Here is a 22,977-nt window from a genome sequence, read left to right as displayed (position 1 = left end):
GCTCTGACGTCACAATCTCCCGCTCGAACGCATCACCGAACGACCGCCGCCGCGCATCAATCACCTCCCTCACACGCCCCCAGAACCAACGTTGTATCTCAAAAGGACGAGAATTCAGCTCGTGTGTCGCGAGAGACATGCATCCACACGAACGGGGACAAAAATATATATATATATATATATTAAGTAAGAGCAGGAAGAAAATATAAAGAATTTTTTCCCCATCCCTTCATTCAATTTTTCCAGTGACAGTTATGATTAAAGGTTTTGTAAAATTTATACAAAACAATAACTTTTTACGCTCTCCATTTTCCTCTCCACCTGACGCGATGGGTTGGTGCAGCCCGCCCGCCAAGCGTGGTGGGAAGGATCACCAATATTGAGTTTTACGTTATTTTTTTTCCCCCCCTTCCTCCTCCCTCTTCCTCTTCTTGCATGCATCACAGGGTAACAGTTATGATGATGAGGTAAAGATAATTGCTATGAGTAATGTGATTTATTGAGGCTTAAAGATAATTGTCATCAGTAATGTTATTTACTGACCTTTTTTTTTTTTATCATCTGGGTCGGTATTAAATCATTATTTTTTTTGAATGTTGAGTCGGGATGTTGGGGGTTTTCATGGCGCCAGGGATGATAGGGTTGTGAACAAAAGTTGCTCGGTTGTCTTAGAGAAAGTAAAGACCAACCGAAGCGAAACAATTTTGCGCATGATCAAGATATTCCTATGAGTCCACGGGGAAAATGAAACACGAAAAGTTCCCAAGTGCACTTTCGTGTAATAATCACATCATCAGGGGAGACACAAGAGAGAAATATAACAGTATATCAACTGACTGTTATATTTCTCTCTTGTGTCTCCCCTGATGATGTGATTATTACACGAAAGTGCACTTGGGAACTTTTCGTGTTTCATTTTCTCCGTGGACTCATAGGAATATATATATATATATATATATATATATATATATATATATATATATATATATATATATATATATATATATATATATATATACACGTGGTCATTTTAACCCCAGTTATGGAGAGGATTTTAACCATTTGCCAGAATTGCCATGCGAAAATTTCCAGGCCCCTGGAACCAGGCAATCACATCCACAACGTTTTTTTTTTTTTTTTCTTTCTTTTTTTCATCGATGAAACATACGTCACCAAACCTTACGATCGTAAAGAAAACGGTAACACTACATCTGGACTGGCGGGGACGGTCCATCGACACAGGAGGCTGGCCCGGATCTTGAGCCTCGTTCAGTGCTTGGGAGCGAGACTCGCTGGCCATCGAGCCGTGTGTGATGATGACCGGGTCGTGAGGAATGTCGTGCCGGATCTGTCTCCGGGAGGAGGGGGGAAGGCGTCATCGCACGAGGGAAAGACTGTGGCCGAATGACTCGAGCCTAAGGGCAAGAGGGACGATGAACTTGTGGTGTGGGACTTCTGGTAGCGGTCGGGAATCAATGAAGGTAAGGGGAAATATGGAATGGCGGGGGAGGGAAATATGAGGAGTGGAGGGGAGAGACTGGTGCTGGGAGGGAACATTGAAAGTGGTTGGTTAATACTGGAGGTTGTGGGAGGAAATGTTGGCGAGGGAAGATGCTAGTTTAAGGTGAGGAGTGATGGACTGTCAAGTTCAACACTGGAAGTTGAGGGGAAACACTGGACGTTGAGGAGAAGCAGCACAAGAAGTGGTGGGAGGATGGTGGTGCTGACGGAGGGGAGGGAATGGTTGGTGGTGACCACCAGGGGAGTGAAGCACCAGCAGCCTCTGGTAGGCTTGGTAACCCGTGTGTCCGCCATCCTTGTGGAGGAGGGGGACTGTGCGCCGGGGGACTAAACCCTGGCCAGTGGTGTAGGAGGCAGTAGCGCCATTGTAGAGGGAAGTAGCAAAGGAGGAAACATAAGGTAATCGAGGAATATCATACACGATATGAAGAAATTAAGGAACGATGAAGGAAAAAGAAGGAAAACCCTAAAAAGAAAAGAAGGTCAAGAAATGGAGTTTGATGTCAGTCTGGGTTATTATAGATGTTGGTGTGGAGGATGATGGATGGGGGTAAGTAAGGGAAGACTGGAAGTGTTCACCTGGAACAGTCATTACCCCTTCCACCTGTTATCCCACCCCTCCACCTCCCTCGCCAGCCCAGCGTCAATGAATGAGAACCATTTACATGTCGCTATCACGAAGCAGACCCATGTTATTAACATCCCTTACAGTGAGGACGAATTGGTAATGATGACAATGTCTTTGTTTGTGACTGTGTGTCTGACGGATAAAAGAGTCACGATCACAATTGCACGCACATACGCCAGACGGGTATACGCCAGACGGGTATACGTCGGACGCGTATACGTCAGACGGGTATACGCCAGACGCGTTATAAAACCTCTGCCGCATGAAAAGAAACCAAGAAACGTGAGGCATATTCCCTTTCTGGGAAACCAGAGTCGCTGACCACAACGCAGAACGAACATATTCCTGGATACCTCTGGTCTGAGGCCGGAGAGATGCTGGCGAGGTGAAACCCCCCGGAAATCAAAGCTCTGCTGAACACACGGTCAACAACAGGAGCAAGATGTGTTGTCAAGGAACCTTGCGGCAAGAGGAGTCTGTATACACGGTAATGCCGTCCCTCACAAAGGAGGAGCCAGTATGCTGTGGTACCGTCCCTCCAGACATGAGTAGGAGGGACAGACGGAACCCCCTCAGACGGGAGGAACCTGTCCACTATAGTACCTGTTGCTGTGCTTGACAGTAATCTGGACAGACTGAACCAGTGACGTCACGAAGCTCACCAGCTGTCAATAAGCTTCCGTCGCTCCTGGTAACAGACGGGTGCTGGCGGTCGCTATGATGGGACCTGCTGGCCCACAGGTGGACTCGAAGTCCTCGTTTCCCGGGCTGGTCCTGGGTCGTCGTCTGGGGCACGGCTGTGGCGGGAATGACACCAGACTCTAGCTAAATCTTACATGCCCGAAGAACCTTTCTCTGGGAGGCTCTGGCAGTGTCCCAGTGGTGCGTGTGGCAGTGAATTACTGGAATGTCCCAGCCGTACATGTGGCGGTAAATCCCCGGGATATCCCAGCCGTACATGTGGCGGTAAATCCCCGGGATATCCCAGCCGTACATGTGGCGGTAAATCCCCGGGATATCCCAGCCGTACATGTGGCGGTAAATCCCCGGGATATTGTACTTGACTTCATCTGGCCACGACGCAGCTGTGCGAGCCTTGAGGACGGCTGGACGAGGAGCCTTCAGCACGGTGGTGACCACCTGTCGTGTGGCCTCACCCTTGGACGGTCAGGTTAAGAGCCAGATGACATCACAATAGCAGGCCACATCGTCCAGTGTTCCGGGGTCACTCTCCTCAAGGCTCGCACCATCGGACCGGGAGAGAGAGAGAGAGAGAGAGAGAGAGAGAGAGAGAGAGAGAGAGAGAGAGAGAGAGAGAGAGAGAGAGAGAGAGAGAGAGAGAGAGAGAGAGCTAATGTGATTCATCACACTGCGATTATATTAACTCCTGTGATGATGCGTGTAGAAAGACATGTTAAAAAAAAAAAAGAAAGAGAGAGAGAGAAAAAAACAAACCAAGGATCATCACAGACGAAAGTCTTGTTTCTCTCAACTCTGGCTGTGGCGTCCTTGAAAATCACTTGCGTGGCAGGAATGTTGATATTGGAATAACTTGAGTTCTAAGTAGAAAATGAAGACCAAGCGGAGTCGGCTTTATTGTGACCACGGAATTTGGTGCCGTAGGGGGATATTGTATTGTTGTGGGGTCAACAGAGGTCGGAATAGGGCAATGACCTTCGATCTGGGGGTCAACAGAGGTCGGATTAGTGTGATGACCTTCGATCTGGGGGTCAACAGAGGTCAGGCAAGTGATTACTGTCGTTAGGTCAACAGGAGGACCAGACTGGCTGGGGATATCAGGGATTAAGTCATTGTCTTAGTTCTTGTTGTTAAAGATGCCAGAATGGCTACCCAGGTGTGGGATCAACAACAGGGGTCCGGATCAGTGCGTTGACCCCTGATGTAGGTCAACGGTTGTCAAATTAGTGACCCATACCCACAGGCCATAACAAACACTGGGTGTAATTAGGTACGATTCTTGAGTATCTTCAATGGATTCACAGCTCAGGTTATGAAAACGAAATATAATCAGTATCCGAGTTGTTATGATGCGGTGACCGGCGGTGCTTTAGTTTGTAGTCAGATGATAAGACAATCTGACGACACGTTGTTTAATGAGATAGAGTCGAGGTGCGACGAGGAGAGAGAGAGAGAGAGAGAGAGAGAGAGAGAGAGAGAGAGAGAGAGAGAGAGAGAGAGAGAGAGAGAGAGAGACAAGCGAGGTAAGGAGGGAGGGTTCAGCATCTCCCCCAGCCTCTTATTAAAGACTCTGGCTCCTTCGTCAGCGTTATGAACGACCAAGAATTTCTTCGTCTCTGTATCACACACACACACGCACACGCACTCTCTCTCTCTCTCTCTCTCTCTCTCTCTCTCTCTCTCTCTCTCTCTCTCTCTCTCTCTCTCTCTCTCTCTCTCTCTCTCTCTCTCTCCCCCACCCAAGGTTAACAACAAGCAGCATCCACAACTTACCCACGAAGCCGGTGACGAAGACAGCCGTGTAGAGGGCAATGAGGACTCCCCTGACGTCCCCCCTGTCGAAGAGGAAGGGCTCGACGCCCTTTAGCCCCGCCTGACCAACCTCCTCCAGGGCCAGGCTGGAGTTGCAGGGGGCCCCTGGCGTCGGTGAGGGCCCGACAGTCTCGTGCCGCCCATTGCCCGAGTGGAAGGAGACAAAGGTTCCGTTGATGGCGACGCCGTTGACGATCTGGTCCAAGCAGGCGGCGGTGGATGAGGGAGTGTTGGAGGAGATGATGGTGTTGGTGTCGCTGGTGGTGGCGGTAGTAATGGTGTTGCTGGGGGTGATGACGGTGCCGGGACTAGCGAGTGAGAGGAGGGCCCCTGAGATCAGGTTCCGGTGAGAGAAGGTGTTCGTCCCGGCTGTGGTAGTGTTGTGGCCAGCGTCGGTGGTGATGATGGCGGTGGCCAGGTTGCCCGAGAGGGACGGTTGCGCCCCACGGGCGTGGGTCCGACGTGGATTGCCGGTGGCACTGCGGTCAGCGGCCTGGCTGAAACCACCATGGGTGAGGAGGAATGGGACCTGGTTGGGGTTAGAGGTCAGGAAGCCAGTAACCTGGCTAGGGTCACGGGGTTTCACGAGCATCTGGGCTGGGCTAGGGTCACTAAGGGTAAGGGGGTCATTGGACTGAGTAATGTCACCGGAGGTCAGGAGGTCAAGTGCTTGGCCGGGGTTACCTGGGGTCAGTAAACCAAGGACTTGACTGTAGCCGGCAGAAGTCAGGTCGGAGGTCTTGCTTAGGTCACGAAGGGGGTGGAGGTCAGGTGCCTGGATAGGGATGCGCAGGGCCAGGTCATCAATATACGGACTAGGATCCTCAGGAGTTAGCAGACCGGGGGCGCGACCTGCGGCGTCTGCTATGTCAGTGGCGGTCCCGCTAGAAGGAGCGAGGTCCTGGGCGAGGAGGGACAGAGTCAGGGTGAGGAAGTACGCCGCGTTGTGGCTCCAGTGTGGCTGGACCTCCGGTGCTTTCCTAGGCTGCCCCTCCGCCCGCCACATTACGGTATTAACCTCACTTTTTTTAATGGGGTTTCCTGTTCAAGAATTATCTCGTGCGTCGCTGTGCCTTTGAGCTTGATGGACAGGGTATTGCGTCAGGCTTGGCCCACAGCCGTGGCATCGCGTTGCATAATATTCCTATAACATTTCCCTTGCCATGCGCCCACGAGATCATTAAGCAGTGCTGTTTACTCGTTAGTCAGGCTGTTAGAGTTATATGTGGCCCAAGGTGAGGTACCCGAGGACTGGCGGAGGGCATGTGTTGCTCGTGTGCAAAGACGAGGCAAGAAAAATGAGTGTTCAAATTATAGCATGTAAATGGCAGCGCTACTAGCGGCAAGTTCGTGGTTAATGTGTTGTTTCAAGCTACGATGCAGCTTAATTTGGTCCTGACACTGTCCGCTAGCAGAGTGGATGTTGCTGACACTGTCTGCTAGCAGAGCGGATGTTGCTGACACTGTCCGCTGGCAGAGAGGATGCTGCTGACACTGTCCGCCAGCAGAGAAGCTGCTGACACTATCCACCAGCAGGAACTGCTAATGATAGTTCTTCTCCCTGCGTCAGTTCCGCTCCACTCAGCGCTCTTCTTCCCGTCCTGAACGTTTCTCTGTGTAATTTTTACTTCACGTTCACGTCCACCCACGTTACTCAGTCCGGAATAACTTTTATCCTTTGAGGGAAGAGTTTTGTTCTGTCGGGCGGATCGCACCGTCGCAACCACCTGGGTTTTAGCAAATTACTTCTCTCAACAACATCAAGATAAACAGTGACTCTTGTACAATGGGATGGCTCTCTTTTTCGTCAGGAGAGTTCAGATCTTTCCCGCTTTTATCCACCTTCGACACGTAAAGTTTAAGATTATATTCATTCGCTATATTACTCCCGACGAACACCTTCCGTCATCAGAGTTACTGCCTCTTGTAACAGACTCCGGCCAATGTTGTTCGTCGACCTTCCCTTCGTCATGCAAATTTGGAAAAGCATTTCAGTGGATCGCTGAAGACCGACCGACCACCTGGCGCAGTAACCTCATGGCCTTCGCTGAGCGATCGTCGTTGTTCGATCAACACGGGGGGCGGCGGCAAGAGCCTGAATGTCCTGACGGCGGTCCACTGGCGCCTGCTTCGCCCAGGACGAGGGGGAGACGGGGTGGCAGCAGGTGCTCAGGTGGAGGTGGGGGAGAATAACAGGTGATGCTGGACGGTGGTCGACCGGATGGGAAGGAAGACGAGCTGTGGGATGTAATTGTAAATAAAGAGAGAAATTGGAGAGGATGGTCACAGGTACTCAGGTGGAAACAACGAAAGAGAATAATGAAAAATGCGTCTCCAAATAGACAGAGAAAACAGGAAAAGGATATGTAAAAAGAATTCTCTTTTTGGGTTCTGTTAATGTGCGGGGGGGGGGGGGGGGGGAGAGTAGAGTAGTATGTGGCGATGCTAATGGATGTGTAGAGTTAATTTTTAATCAGGCAGCCAAGAAAACTCCTGAAGGCGCTGTAGTATCCTGGAGGTCGGGGTGGTGGGGATGTCCTTCAGTAGGCAGGAGTCACCCGGGTCTTGACCCCTATCTGCTGGTGTGCTTCTTTCCGTCCTGTTCCTCCTCCTCCGACTGACTGGCTGCAAATGCTGTAACGAAAAGAAAAAAAAAGGAAGTTCACATGAAGGTGTTTTGCCAGCGTAGCATCGACGCTGCGAATTTTCAAACAACAACATCAGGTGAGTGAAAAGTGTCGTGATGAGCGAGATATGAGACACGTGTGTATGTTGGATTTACTGGTCATCAGCAGCCAGAGGTCGTTAACCCAGAACCCGTACCATGAGTAAAAGATGCGGAAAAAAGTCATTACTTACACAGTTGTGAGTCTCTATGTTTTTATAAACTCTTGGTTAGACTGGCAGGGATGAAGACAATGGTATAGAGACGATCCGACAGAGTTACGCAGAGAGGACTTTATGAATGACACCCACACACTCAAAATGTGCTGACGAAAAAGCAGTGCTTTTTATGGTTAATGGCATGTGGGAGGGAGAGAGAGAGAGAGAGAGAGAGAGAGAGAGAGAGAGAGAGAGAGAGAGAGAGAGAGAGAGAGAGAGAGAGAGAGAGAGAGGCGGGGGGGAGGGGGGGAAACCTACCGACGCAGGAGTAAGTTGGAGGTACCACTGATACACGAGCTGCTGCTGCTGCTGCTGGTTAGGACTTAGTAATTCATCGTATCACCAGCTGTCTTCCTCCTCCTTCTCCTGCTCCTCCTGAAGAAGACAGCCAGGACTTAGTACTTCATCGTATCACCAGCTGTCTTCCTCCTCCTCCTCCTCCTGCTCCTCCTCCTGAAGAAGACAGCTGTTGAAACTTTGAGAATTAGATCCTGATTATCAGGCCCGTGTAATGATCACAGCTTCCTCACCACCCGTCTGTCGTATCGATCAAGCGGACACAGTTGAAGTGGACACACACATTATGACGTAGGGTCCCCTGATTTACGTGGGTGTTTCTATGGAAGCGTAATTTTTGGTGTCTTATTTGCACACCTCGGGCATGCTCGGGGGTGTGGACTTATTTCCTGCTGTCCTTCGGTGTTTCCAGTGAGGGAGTATTTCTCATGAGTGATTGATCTTAGAGACGTATTATGTGTCTTTCGCATCTACAGCATGAGTGATTTGGCGTAGATACTCCCCTCTTTCCTCCTCCCCTTTATTAGCAGCCATCAAGGTTCTATGCGTACTGTACCCGCCTGAGTATCGAAGGGGGTTAGTGACGGCGGCACGGTGAGCTAACAACACTCCGCTGGCTGGGCTGTTGAGTTTCTCTCCTTCACCCCAGGCTCCTGTCTTCTCTGCCTCACCCTCTCGTGGGCTGCCGGCATCCTCTCCATCACACACACACACACACACACACACACACACACACCACTTGACAGCACGTACCTCACGCGACTCGTTGTCCGTAACTCTGAATTTTCCTGCGGCGAGCGCAGCGCGCTACCCTTACCCATCTTGGCAGGGGTATCGCGTTGGCAAAACCTCTTCATAAGTGTTCATAAGTAAGTAACGACTCTCTCTCTCTCTCTCTCTCTCTCTCTCTCTCTCTCTCTCTCTCTCTCTCTCTCTCTCTCTCTCTCTCTCTCTAACAAGACAACAACCGGTGAGTCGGTTTACACCCCCCACTTCCATCACACTCTTTATGCAAACGACCAAGTTCGCTACAGATTTCCCGCCGAGCTCAGAGAGGGAGATGATGAGAGGGGGAAGGGAGGAGGTGAATTCTAAGGGAAGGCTGGAAATGAGAGGGAGAGATGATGCAGGAGGATGGCGGCAGAGCCGTTAACAAAGGTTAATGATGCAGGAAGTCATCAGTTGAGGTGCCAGTTCGTGTTGTTAATGGCGCCTCCATACCGTACTAGTTTGTGTCGTAATGACTGACGCCTTCATACTGTGCCAGTTAGTGTTGTACTGACCTATCCACACTGTACCAGTGAGTGTTGTACTGACGTATCCACACTGTACCTGTTAGTGTTGTACTGACGCTGGAGACGGATGGTCGGTTTAGTGCGTCGGTTGGTTGTGCGGATGGTCGGGTTAGACGGGTGGATGTGCAGGTGGTTGGTCAGATGGATGGGCGTCTGGCTCTACTTGCAAGGGCGTGAGCGTTGGATGGTTGGACACACATGACGCCGAGGGGCGGCTAGTGCCATGGACGAATGGATGGCTGTTCTGATGTATTAATGGATGGGCGATTAGACAGGTGCGCGGGGAAATGTGAGGATAGATGGTGTGTTGAAGGGACGCGTCACTAGGTAAATGGATAGACGCATGGATGGGCGGAGGCATGATATGATGGACGGGGGAGTGTGAGAGATTGCCTTATGGAGAAACATTGGTGGATAGGTGGACGAATGACATGTTCATCATTGGTAAGATAGGTGGATAGATATCTGGACTGATTGATGATGTGATGAATAGGAGGGAGGGGGTCGTGTTCGGACTGGTGGATGGCCAGACGGGGATTGATGTATTATAGTGAATCAATAGATATTGTTTTCCGTCGCTTCCCCGTGGTGATCAGCTCCTCACACTAGCCACAATCCTCCCTCAAGACACATCATGATCTCTCAAGGGGGCTTTTATTTCCACCACGTAGCTCAGGGCTGAGCTGCGTGGAGGGCGGCCGAGCGTTACATTCTAACTGGTGGATGAGATTCCTTCTGGGGCCGTGATTTAGTGTGGGTGTTCCCTGCTGGACGTAAGTGGTGGCGGCACTTTGCTCTAGTCGGGGAAATAACAGTAACTCAGATTTAACGCCAGCCATAATTAGTGTTGACAAATCACTGTGCTCGGCTGCAGGGGAAAAACGTTATGAGAAACATCAGGACACACACACACACACACACACACACACACACACACACACACACACACACACACACACACGAAAACGTTTTTGTGTGTATCTTTATGGCTTAATATCTGTTACTGCTCGGCTGACTGTGGCTGCTTTTGACAACGCCGGATCAAAAAGTCACCTCACTAAAAAGACAACTTTTTCCTGACGTGTTGATCTTTGCGTTATGACTAATGAGGCGCTTCAGCAGCAGTGCTACACAGGATGTCTCTCTCAGAGCCTCACTGTTTTCAAGGCGAGTTGGTGGTGGTGGCTCACGCGACGCTTCCACGCTCGCTGCTGGACGACCGGGAAGACAGAATGAGAAAAAGGTGCGTTTTGCATCGCGATGAGTTATGAAGTGCTTGATGGTATCATCATCCGCCCAGTGTGTGTGTGTAATCGCCCGCTTCATCTAGAGCGGGCGGGTCTAACCCACATGGAGGCCCCATGTGTGACTCTGGTTTAAGCTTTCTAACGTCGTCCGCTTCCACTTCTTCACGTATCTAGCTCTCGTCATCTGCCATTCCTACCGGGAACAAGCTTTCTTCCCGCGTAACCATCCAACTCGGTGTTTGCCTTTTTTTTTTTGTGTTGATTAAACCCATTTACAGAGAGGACCCTCTGACGCAACACTGAACGTGTTGACCTCAAAAATGTAAATGTGACATTAGTTTTTCATACAGTTAATATTATCAAAGTTTATGACTAAATTCACTCACAACTAAACGCGATGTTACAACAGAATTACCATGTAATCAACATAGCATTACAAACTTTTATGGACATAATTTGTAGATATATCATAGCAAGTTTGTTTTTAGTGTGGTGTGTACATTCATTGGACAAGATATTACCTTCGACAGTCATGTGTTTTAGGTATATAATCCATATATTTCAAAAAAATTCTGTAACCATACGATTATCTTACTCGGGGTTACAGTGCTGGGAGTACAGACCATGTTACTACTGCCCCTCTTGTGATGACTGTCACACATGGCTGTGTCAGCTGGTCGAGGTCGGTGGTGACTGTCACACATGGCAGTGTCAGCTGGTCGAGGTCGGTGTTGACTGTCACACTTAGCTGTGTCAGCTGGTCGAGGTCGGTGGTGACTGTCACACATGGCTGTGTCAGCTGGTCGAGGTCGGTGGTGACTGTCACACATGGCTGTGTCAGCTGGTCAAGGTCGGTGGTGACTGTCACACATGGCTGTGTCAGCTGGTCAAGGTCGGTGGTGACTGTCACACATGGCTGTGTCAGCTGGTCGAGGTCGGTGGTGACTGTCACATGGCTGTGTCAGCTGGTCGGTGTCAGCTGTTTCAGCAGTAGAATTTCCACAAATGTTTTGTGTGTGTGTGTGTTGGAGGGAACTCATACGTGCTGTCAACACGATGCGATCATTAGCTTCAGTGGGTCGAGTCCCCATATGGCTCTGGGATGTTTGTAATGATGTTTTGAATTGTTTAATAAAAATGACTGAGGTCACGGAGAGGTGTGGGGGAGGGGGAGGCTAGGAACGCCATCCACCATGACAGTGAGGGGTATACCATGATGGTAGGAGGTACGGAGGGGGTTGGTTGAGGGGGAGAGGAGTTATTCTGCCATGACCTTGACAGGGGTAACATAATGATGCGGTGGCGGCTACGCCTCACGTGCTTGGAGCCTCTCCAAGCCATCGCACGTCTTGGAGCTTCCGCTTAATTTGCATTGAAATGGAATTTTAATCGTGTTGAAGAGGGACCCCTGATTGAGGAGTGGGATGGGCCTTTTGCTAACCTCTTGTGGTTGTTATGAGAAGGAAGTCTGGCGTCCGATATGACCACGTTCCTGACTCACCAGCCTTGAGCCTGGCGAATAGGCCCACACTTCCTCAAAAATCCAGTAGGCTCAATTTCTAGTGTGTGTGGATTCAAATATTTTCATTACAGGGGGAAAAAAAAAAAACTGGCTGACGTGGTGAGTAATGTGGTCAGGTGGTTTTCTTACTGCCCTCTGCGCAGACAGTAGTAGACTCATATAACTATCGCCGACAAACTACCGTGGTTACCGTTCATTTACAAACATTTGCCCTGCCCTCACTACTACTCTAGGTATCCAAGTTCGACCCTCCGAGATGCAGAAGTGTTGTGCGTGGCTAACACACGTCGTGGATCTTGGGGGGTGAGTGTTGACCGTCACGCGAGACTGGAAGGCGGCACACAGGATGTCAAAACTCTACAATACATAGTACGATCATAAACAACCTTAGTCGGCACAGTCCTCCGTCCTCGGGAATGGCTTCCGGTACCGGCCTTTGTTCATGTTCTTTCCGGCCGGCTTGTACATAACCTCTGCAACATTGCTGCGTGTTGCCTTCGTCGGAACCCGTGGGTCGACCCCTGGGCAGTGGGTGTCCTAACGCCCACGATTGACATACCTTAGTCGGAACGCACCATCGACCTCAGGCCACCGCAGGGGTCCTCGGCCAACCACGCCACCCACAGATGTCGAGAGAACTGGTAAGGGATTATGAAACACCGTGTTGCCGTTACAGAACTAAAAAAAAAAAAAAAAAAACTATAAGGACGTGGTGTGCGATCAAGAACCAGTCAAGGGCGAAAATGAGGACTTCAGAGGGAGGGAAAAGCCATACAGAGGTTTAAGTCAGTAGATAAAGGCTATGGTTGAGGGCTGTCCCTTCTTATCCTATCAGCCCTTTTAGCTTTCAGTCATGTGGGTTGAGACTCCCCGTCATGCCATGAACATAAAGGGCTATACAACGCTCCTCACTCCCACACAGATCGTAACGTCGTTGATCCCACGGGGAACGTCAAGAATCTTAATATTTGAAGATCGAAAGAATTCTCTCAGAATTTCAGCGTTTAGCTTACTAGCTTTACGAAGTAGACAAGTAAACGTATGAATTTATTTGTTTACTTACTTATTCGTTTCAGCCACCTGGTTATTTGGCATTGCTTTAATTCTCCTCCTTCAGATATACTCGGAAATGTCTATATATTCCTCATTTCTTATAGTCTTCCATATACATATGACACTCACTCGCAAATTCCTTAAATTTCCCCATTCCGCGTCGTTCAGCCACCCCGGTGGCTGAACGCGGCAATAAAAGGCCATTAGGACAGCTCCCGTTCCCCGGTTATGGAAGATGCGACTTATTATTATCTCTTTATAGAAGACGTTGCTCTGTGAAAAGGCTACCCTCTGGACTTACCAATGTTGAAGTGGTGCCCAGAACCATCTTACACCCTTCGTATCAGTAGGTTGTATACAGCAGCTGCTTATGGCGCTATTACCCTCCTGAGAGGAGTATTGAAGTTATTCCTTGACCATCTTGCATCCTCAGTATCAGGATTGCTGGTTACAATTCATGTCTGAGTAACGCGACGCTAATAATGCTACGCTATCAAGCCAGGCTGTCAAGCTAGACTTCATAATTCGTTACATAAACCTTACTCTAGTCCTTCGTTAACTATACAGTTGTCTTCATGCACTTTTATCACGTTTTTTCATTTTGTTTATTACTTACACGGTCATCAACACGACCGCGGTCATAAACACGGCCACCCCAGTGAAATCCAATTAGTATAAGAAAGAAGTTATTAGCTCTTTAAATGGTCGTAGGTCTGACTCTTGACGATGAAAAGGTTATATATATATATATATATATATATATATATATATATATATATATATATATATATATATATATATATAACGCGGGAGACAGCGACAAAGTATAATAAAGAAAAAAAAAAAAATATATATATATATATATATATATATATATATATATATATATATATATATATATATATATATATATGTATATATATACATATATATATATATATATATATATATATATATATATATATATATATATATATATATATATATATATGATTTCACATAACTGTCAGTGTCGGAGTTCCATTTGGAAAACCAGACTAAGTTTCACGAAAGTTTGGGTGAGTTCTTGAATAATGTAGTGGCTTTCGGCGGATTCTGTAATAAAAGAAATCTGAGTTTCTTTAAGTTTCTGTTCGGTGGTTACCTTAGGCTTCATCTGCAGTCATCCTGATCCTGTTGGCAGAGATTGAAACTAATATCATCTTTTCTCATAATGACTTTGAGGGTGAGTTTTCTGAAGCTGGGATTTTATAGTAAAAAATATGGGTTTTCTATGCAAAGATCAGCTTTCATAAATGCTGGACATTTAAAAGACTAATTTCCCTTTTGGTTCCACTGAGATGGAGTTGCAAAGAGCGGACGTTCACCACAGACGCAATGTGGCTAGGCTCCATGCCATTTCCTTCTCACACTTACAACTTCTTTCTATTGACTCCGCATTAAATTGGCACTGGCCGAACACAACGCAATCGGTCAGGTTTTCTGCTCACACAAGACAACATTTTTCTTTCAAGTCGCTGTTCCCACCACACCTCTCATAGCAGAACCTCTCTCTAGATGACCTGATGTTTTATTTGAATGTTGCTCGTTAGAAAATATAAGTGAGCTGATATATGTTTGGAGCAGCAGTTGATTTCTTTGTATGAGTGTAATGACTCCCCTCCCCTTCCCATAACATTGTAGTAATAATAATCATAAATTCTATAACCTTATGTCGTTACGTGTGGCCACCACTCACTCTTATTCTGTATACCAAGTAAAATTCACGGAAACACATGTATTTACGAAACTCTAATACAAGGGAAGAGAATGGACATTCTTTTTGGATTCCACAAAAAACTTTTGACTGAATAAACTATGGAAAGTTATTACAGGAAGTGGCGAGACAATATTAAAAGTGAAATGAGGGAAGTGTATTCAGTTTTTAACTTACAGAAAATTCAAAATGGTTCGATACGTAGCATTTCTGACGTAGATGTATGTGCTTTCGGGTGCACCACAAGGGAAGATATTTGATTCAGTACTGTTTGTAAGAATAAGACAGACAGGAATGTATCGGATGGTATAGTCAGGTAGTTTTACAAATGACACGAAAGTAAAGCACTGGATGCTGAAGAAGACCACGAAGAATTATAGCGAGACCTGAATAATGCATACAAATGGACAAAGAACCTAATTGAATTTCATGAGGAGAAATTTGGACAAATATGTCTTGGAACGAAGAACAATGGATTGTAGCCACAATACAGGAAAGAAATAGAGAGCGAAGAAAATGTTAGACAAGAGAGAGTCACTATGATTATGAGAACTTTCATAACAAAGCTAACAATGAAACTTTTTGATGTATATATAAACAAAGAATACTTCTGTGTTTCATGGCGGTCGCCATTTAAACTGACGGCAATAAAGAAGTTAGAACGAACACAGAAACACCACAAACAAAACATGGTCTGGAGCATATAACTTACCACGAGAGGCTGAAAGAATGAACTTTACAGTCTAGAAAGCGGAGAAATATACAATATATGCATGGGATCATACAGAAGGTACGGAGAACAATATTCTAAATATGAAAGCACCTGAACAAGGAAGATCTAAAGTTATTAGATCGGAAATAATTCTTAGGAACATACTAAGAAGATATCAAACGAAAATATACGAAAATCCCGAAAAACAAAAAAGAAAGCTTGAAAGATTACGTATTGCAATACGATGGGAAATTAAGATCTTGCATGGAGTGCCTACAGAAACATTCAAAGGTAGGGTAGACTCATGGTTGAAGTCAGTCCTCGATAAACCTTGAACTGCTAACTACTCAAAAGGAGTAGTGGTCAAGATAAACGGTATAATTCAGTAAGCGAAACATGCAGCTGGTGTTACGCGGTAGCCGTCCCATTTTGGCGAGATGACCTTGCAGGTAAGTAGGGTAGGCACTCTCTCTCTCTCTCTCTCTCTCTCTCTCTCTCTCTCTCTCTCTCTCTCTCTCTCTCTCTCTCTCTCGTGATTACATAAAAATGTGTCCCGTTTTTCCTGATTCTCTTGACGCGAATAAGTTTCAGCACACCACAGACGGGTAGAACTCAACCAGTCGCAAATATTCGGGCAAATGCGCTGTCAAAAAGCGGTTGGTTTGATATGAAGTTCGACGGAGTATGTTGGTGACAGAACCACTCATCGAAATCTCTATGGGAGGTCAGATCAAATCATATATGCCTTTGTTGAAATATTTAGTGAACGACGAAAGGTTTACTCCAACAATACAAACTTTCCTCGGCTTCCCTAGCCCAACGTCACAAGTATGTGAAGATGAGGTTACTTTACTAAACAATTTAAGAAGAGTAAGAGTCTTAACTTTGGTGATTTTTTTTTTATTCTAATATGAGACAGCAGGCGCTGTCTTGGCAACCAAACGTCACGATATTGTTGTTATAGTATCATGTTTTAAAGGACATTATTTTGTTGGATTTATTGATTTTCAACGGCTGAAAGTTGTTCTGACAAAGGCGTTCCCATACGTCAGACATACAAAGTACATTAACCGTACATTGTCGCAGTATTTTGACTCTCGTTCATGACATCTAATGAACCAAGAACGGGCATGAGTTAAGGCGGATCGGTTTAGCATCATCGTACATTAGGCGACACACAACCATCCATCACGCCACACTTTATAAAGGATTAAAACATATCAGCAGATTTCACTAACGCATAAATGGAGTTAACTCTTGATAGGCGAAAGAGCTTTTATGCTGGATGTGATTTTAAGCAGTCAGACCATATAAATCCCTGACACTATTCTAAGCTGTCTCTATGGAAGTTACGTAATGTGGAAGGAAATTTAGGTATATAAGTGAATGGTTACATTATATATAACAGGTAAACAGTAGTTGTTTGCAAATGAAGGCGTTGTTGTTGTTGTTCTCGCTATTTTGTTAAGGCAGTAGAGGCAATTGGGAACAGTGTGTTTAAGATGTCTTTTCATAATGATAAAAGCCTTCGGTAGTGAATAAAAGCAGTGAAAAAGAAACGAATTTTTAGGGTTCATAGGTAGAGCATTCAAAGTCAAGTCCAAGAAGTCATTCCTTACTCTATAATTCCCTCTACCCCCACCGTAAATGATGTGTTTAACTTAGGCTGATCTGTCGAAGAAGCACACACAACAGAGTACAGCGGCGAGCTACCGAGATGATTCCCGGACCGAGAAAGGAATCCTGTGAGAGACGTGTTGTGTCTAGACGACCTAACTTACTTGTCTCATAAAAGACGTCAAGAGTTAATTTGATATAGGTACTCATTATTATCAAAGGCAGCTACGCAAGTCCAGAATCAGGTTCCACTCGTATGAATGGATACAAACTCGTGGGCCAACGATTCACTTCGAATGAGTGTTAAATTACGCATTGATTAATTGGTCATGATAGTTGAAAGCAACCCCATAGATACGCTTCACCATAAACTTAACAAATACTTCACATAAGTCCACGACCGACACTATTTTCGCTTCCGTGGATATAATGTTCAGCATTTGTTCTTTAGTTATTCATTTCCTGCCTTAGTCTTTCAACGCTATGATCTGTTTCTGATCTCTTCTGTTATCACAAATAGGCTCCAAAGGGCTCAACAGGTCTCTTGTTGTATGCATTTCTTGTACACTTGGGTGCGGCGGGCTGAGCATATCCCTGACCTTTATTGTCTTTGTAACTGGTGTTTGGACGTTGATAGTAGTAATAGTAGTTATTGTTGTTTTAGCTACAAGATAAGGATTGCTGTTTGGAATAGTGTCGGCAGTGTTACTAGCAGCGCTATTAGTACTAGCTATATTGTCTCTGTTGAATAGTAGTTGCTATTGTCGTCTTAGTAAGACAAGGAGGACAAGTAATAGTAATAGTGGCAGTAGTCGTGGTAGTTTTACCAGCGGCAGTTCTTAGCCAGACCTAGCTACTTGTTTGTACACCAACCTTACACCACCACTAGTCACAAATTTCTAGTGTGCTAAGGGTGGATAGATAGGACACCAGAAATACATATTCAACAAACCACTCATCGCTTCAGATACAAGCCCCATATGATTTTAAACCACCCACACACTTCACTAAACCTCCAGCATATACATCTGAACGCTCTGCATTCGTTCGATGTTTCTCCACTTTACCCTGTGTGTCCAACATCTCCCTCGTGCCCGAGTACCGATATGATAATTGAAATGTTAAGTTTGGGGAGTACGCAGGAATTTAAGGGTATAGGCAGCACAAGGACCAGACCTAGTAGTTGTTTAAGTATTAGAATGGAGAGAAGTTGTAATTGTGATTGTTTTATTGATGGGATTACTGCTAGCAGTAGTGGTGAAATATAATCTGCAGGATAGGAGAGATGGGAGAAAACTAAGCGTATGAGCAGCAGCAGAAGCAGTGGCACCGGCAGCAGCAATAGCAGCAGTAGCAGCGACAGCAACAATAGCAGCAGCAACAGCAGTATCAGTGGCAGCTGCATTAGCACTAGTGGCAGTAACAGCAGCAGTAATATATATGGGAGCAGGTGTCATTTGTTGTAAAGTTTCGTAGGTAGCAATAGAACCCGGGGTGGTGGCTGGCCTATCACACCCAGACAAACTACGACACTCGACAGATCATATCATGAAAATTATCCTGTTACGTACAGTAATCATTATGGTAATCCGTTACTCTAACCATTAGCATTGTCATCATTATCAACAATATCATCCACTTCCTAATGAACGTAACCATACCAGCACTTCAGTCATCATCATCATCATAGTCATCACTCATTCACATCATAACATTCAAGTCATCCTCTGTGAAGGCTGGGAATATTGACTAAAGTCGTGGATAAGCAGACATCTTAGGAAGGAGAGAATAAGTAAATGGGGGGAAAAGATGCCATTCTTACCTATCCAAGACGAGGCCAGCAGCAGCAGCAGCAGCCATCGCCTAGCTCAGCGTCCATTCACATTCTTGTTCCATCGGCTTTGTTTACCTTTGGAACTGATCCACAGTTTTTCTGTTTACTGAACACCCAGGTGTGTGGACGGCCCTTCAGATAACATTATTAACTCGATAATCAAGGTAAAGTGCTGCACTTCGTGGGACACCGACCGCCACACTCCTTACGCGATATTAATGGTAACGCTTTTCATTGTATCACACGTAACACTGATGCTGACACACTTATCTTTTAAATGAGTTCCGTCTGCACCCGGGGTGGGACGGCCGTCAGCACTCGGGGTGGGATGGCCTGCTGACGGATAGGGTGGCCGTCAGCACCCGGGGCGGGGTGGAAACCCGGGTGAGCGTATGAGTGCAAGGATGCGAGAGCCTAGCCGGGGTGCGAGCGATGGTAGCGGCGCGAGGGGGCAGCCTTCACTGGCGCCACCGGCCTGCCCTCCTACCTCAGGTGTCACAAGCCGTGCGCAGCTAGTGCCACCTGCCCCCTTCCCCTCCCTATTCCACTGCCGCCACCACCATCACCTGGCCTGTCAACACCAGCAAGCACCACCTGCCCCACAATCGCCCCCACCATCTGTCCCACCACTGTCACCACCACCATCACCTGGCCTGTCAACACCAGCAATCACCACCTGCCCCACAACCGCCCCACCATCTGTCACCACCACCATGCATTGATATGTGTCAGAGGAGACCTGAGCGTGGTCGTTTAGTACTTAAGTGTTCTACAAGATAATGGTGGTGCCACACACTGATGAACCTACCGTCCCTTGTTATAACGTGATGGCTTGGTGGGCGGATGATAGCCCAACACCCAGCCACTCACCCGCTAAATATTTTATAAGAGATTTCCATTAGTGTTTATATAGTATGCAGGAACAGAGACATCGATGTGTCCAGTGGTGTCGTTAGCGATGAGACCCGATACCCTGACAGACCCGGACATGGCAGTGGGCTCGCAACCAACCAAGGTGTTCACGGGAACCGTCATTCATATGTCTAATCGACAGGACAGTCGTGGTGGTGAGGCTATCGTACAGTAGCATGAAATGTGTAGGAACTGGACGCCTGACAAACCTGAAGAACGTGATAGCATCATTTCATGATGGTCAGGTCAGAGTTCACGCAATCAAACTCATTGGTCTTACTTTTGTGCTCAAGGGGTTTAAGCCGTAATAGCTCAGATCATATCGTAGACCCAAGTGTCCGACTTGCGAGGTGTGGTGGAGCATCAGCTTAACCCATTATACCGACGGGGTCCAGGTATTGTTCCGGTGTTCCTGATGGCGGAAGAGCTTGCCATTGCTGATAATATATGTCCATGATTGGCTGCACAGAGGTGTGGCTTTCAACCGGGCTCACGTGACGTGGCTCATATTAAGACACCATGTTCCTGGAAGTCATATTGCAGTATATTCTTTGATCCCAACCAGTCAGACGGAAGAAGCGACACACGAAATCGAGATGCGTCTTATTAGGGTATCTAGGGATGAAATAAGGCTAGAAATCTTGTTTGATGTAGGTTTGTTGGATGAATCCTCACACAAACACAAATGAGGGCGATGCCCGACGAATTTATACATATTGGAGGTCCCAGATGAATGACTATATGCCATTTCAGTTTCAGAATGTTAGAGAAGTTCGTTCGTCTTGCACATTTTATTCCTTTGAGTTTCTCCTATTTTTCGTATAGATTACCTTTCTATGTCTGTCTTGCTATTTTTTTCCACCCACTGTTTTCTGTTTTCATCTCTCTCTACCATGTGGGTATCATACATACTTCTTATGATGAGTAAAGACATTCCCTTACATTACTTAGAACACATGGCTTCTTGTTCCTTCTTATCCAGGACGATAATCATGGATCTACAGATCTTCGAGCTGTAGAAAGTTGTAAGTTTTCTTGGGTCGGAGCTTTTGAGTGCCTCTGCTAATTACATACCCCTTGATTCCTATTCTAGGTAAGTTCATGCAAAAGATTGGAGACAATTTTTTTTTTTTTTTTCATTGTCAGGCGCAGCGAATTCAGGCGTACATAATATCTCCAGTATTTGGTTCCTTTTTAGTCCATTCCTCCGTCACCAGATTTGGGATAGGGGGAGTTCTTGCAAACTTTGAAAATCAACGGGAAAATATGCTTGACTCTTAAGTTTAATATAATAGAAGAAAATCTGACCTTTTTGAGCGCATTTCTCATGGGGTTGACTCCTGTGAAAACAATGTTTTAACATGTATAGAAACTTTTTTGTGCATATTTCATAGTGAATATTTTAGTTGCAGAAATATCCTGATGGATCAGATGTTAATGAATTTGTTTCATCCCGGACTGTCGAAGTTTTATCCAAAGACCAAAAAAATAATTTGCAGTCATTCAGACCGTCAGTATCGGGCCTAATATCAATAAACCTCTATTGCGTGGGTGCTTTGACCTTTAAGGACCTCGAGTGATGGTACTCATTTTCTCCTTCAGCACTTATTAGTTCGAGGATTTTTTACCCTGGGGATATATATATATATATATATATATATATATATATATATATATATATATATATATATATATATATATATATAATTTTTTTTTTTTTTTGCCGCTGTCTCCCGCGTTTGCGAGGTAGCGCAAGGAAACAGATGAAAGAAATGGCCCAACCCACCCCCATACACATGTATATACATACGTCCACTCACGCAAATATACATACCTACACAGCTTTCCATGGTTTACCCCAGATGCTTCACATGCCCTGATTCAACCCACTGACAGCACGTCAACTCCAGTATACCACATCGATCCAATTCACTCTATTCCTTGCCCTCCTTTCACCCTCCTGCATGTTCAGGCCCCGATCACACAAATCTTTTTCACTCCATCTTTCCACCTCCAATTTGGTCTCCCACTTCTCCTCGTTCCCTCCACCTCCGACACATATATCCTCTTGGTCAATCTTTCCTCACTCATTCTCTCCATGTGCCCAAACCATTTCAAAACATATATATATATATATATATATATATATATGTATATATATATATATATATATATATATATATATATATATATATATATATTTCTTTCTTTCAAACTATTCGCCATTTCCCGCATTAGCGAGGTAGCATTAAGAACAGAGGAGTGGGCCTTTGAGGGAATACCCTCACCTGGCCCAATTCTCTGTTCCATCTTTTGGAAAATTAAAAAAACCGAGAGGGGAGGATTTCCAGCCCCCCACTCCCTCCCCTTTTAGTCGCCTTCTACGACATGCAGGGAATACGTGGGGAGTATTCTTTCTCCCCTATCCCCAGGGAACATATATATTTTTTCTTTTTTCTTTTAAACTATCCGCCATTTCCCGCATTAGCGAGGTAGCGTTAAGAACAGAGGACTGGGCCTTTGTGGAATATATATATATATATATATATATATATATATTTCTTAGGGATAGGAGAGAAATAATACCTCCCACTTATTCCTTTGGGTCGTAAAGGTAACCAAGAGGGAGGGAGCGGGGGGGCTGGAAATCCTCCCCTCTCGTGTTTAATTTTCCAGAAGGAACATAGAAGGACCAAGTGAGGATTTCCCTCAAAGATTCAATCCTCTATTCTTAATGCTACCTCCCTAACACAGGAAATGGCGAATAGTATATATATATATATATATATATATATATATATATATATATATATATATATATATATATATTTTATTTTGCTTTGTCACTGTCTCCCGCGTTTGCGAGGTAGCGCAAGGAAACAGACTAAAGAAATGGCCCAACCCACCCCCATACACATGTACATACATACACGTCCACACACGCAAATATACATACCTATACATTTCAACATATACATATATATACACACACACAGACATATACATATATACACATGTACATAATGGGATGGCCTTGATTAGGGTCTCAGCTGTCCATGCCCTCTCAGCTAACAGAAAAAAAAAATCTGGTTTTATTACATACAAAAATGTTCTCAAAATACTTAGTATACACACTTGCATTACTGTGAAATACTGCCGATAAGAAAGAAAACTTGGATAAAGAATTAA

General features: G+C 45.8%; 1 protein-coding gene across 1 annotated transcript in view; it reads right to left on the bottom strand.

The window, feature by feature from the left end:
- Positions 1-19,556, bottom strand: part of LOC139747281 (trissin receptor-like) — a 58,140-nt gene extending 38,584 nt beyond the window's left edge. The window contains exons 1-2 of the mRNA XM_071659388.1: positions 18,865-19,556; positions 4,622-7,294 (exon numbers count right to left, since the gene is read on the bottom strand). Coding sequence (XP_071515489.1) covers positions 4,622-5,666 — 1,045 coding nt within the window. The 5' untranslated portion in view covers positions 5,667-7,294; positions 18,865-19,556. The remainder of the gene's footprint in view (positions 1-4,621; positions 7,295-18,864) is intronic.
- Between the last annotated feature and the right edge of the window lie 3,421 nt (positions 19,557-22,977).

This window comes from Panulirus ornatus, chromosome 68, assembly GCF_036320965.1.
Source record: "Panulirus ornatus isolate Po-2019 chromosome 68, ASM3632096v1, whole genome shotgun sequence".
NCBI classification, from domain to species: Eukaryota; Metazoa; Arthropoda; class Malacostraca; order Decapoda; family Palinuridae; genus Panulirus; species Panulirus ornatus.
The sequence above is the reverse complement of the archived record's forward strand: the minus strand, read 5'-3'. Positions and strand labels throughout refer to the sequence as shown.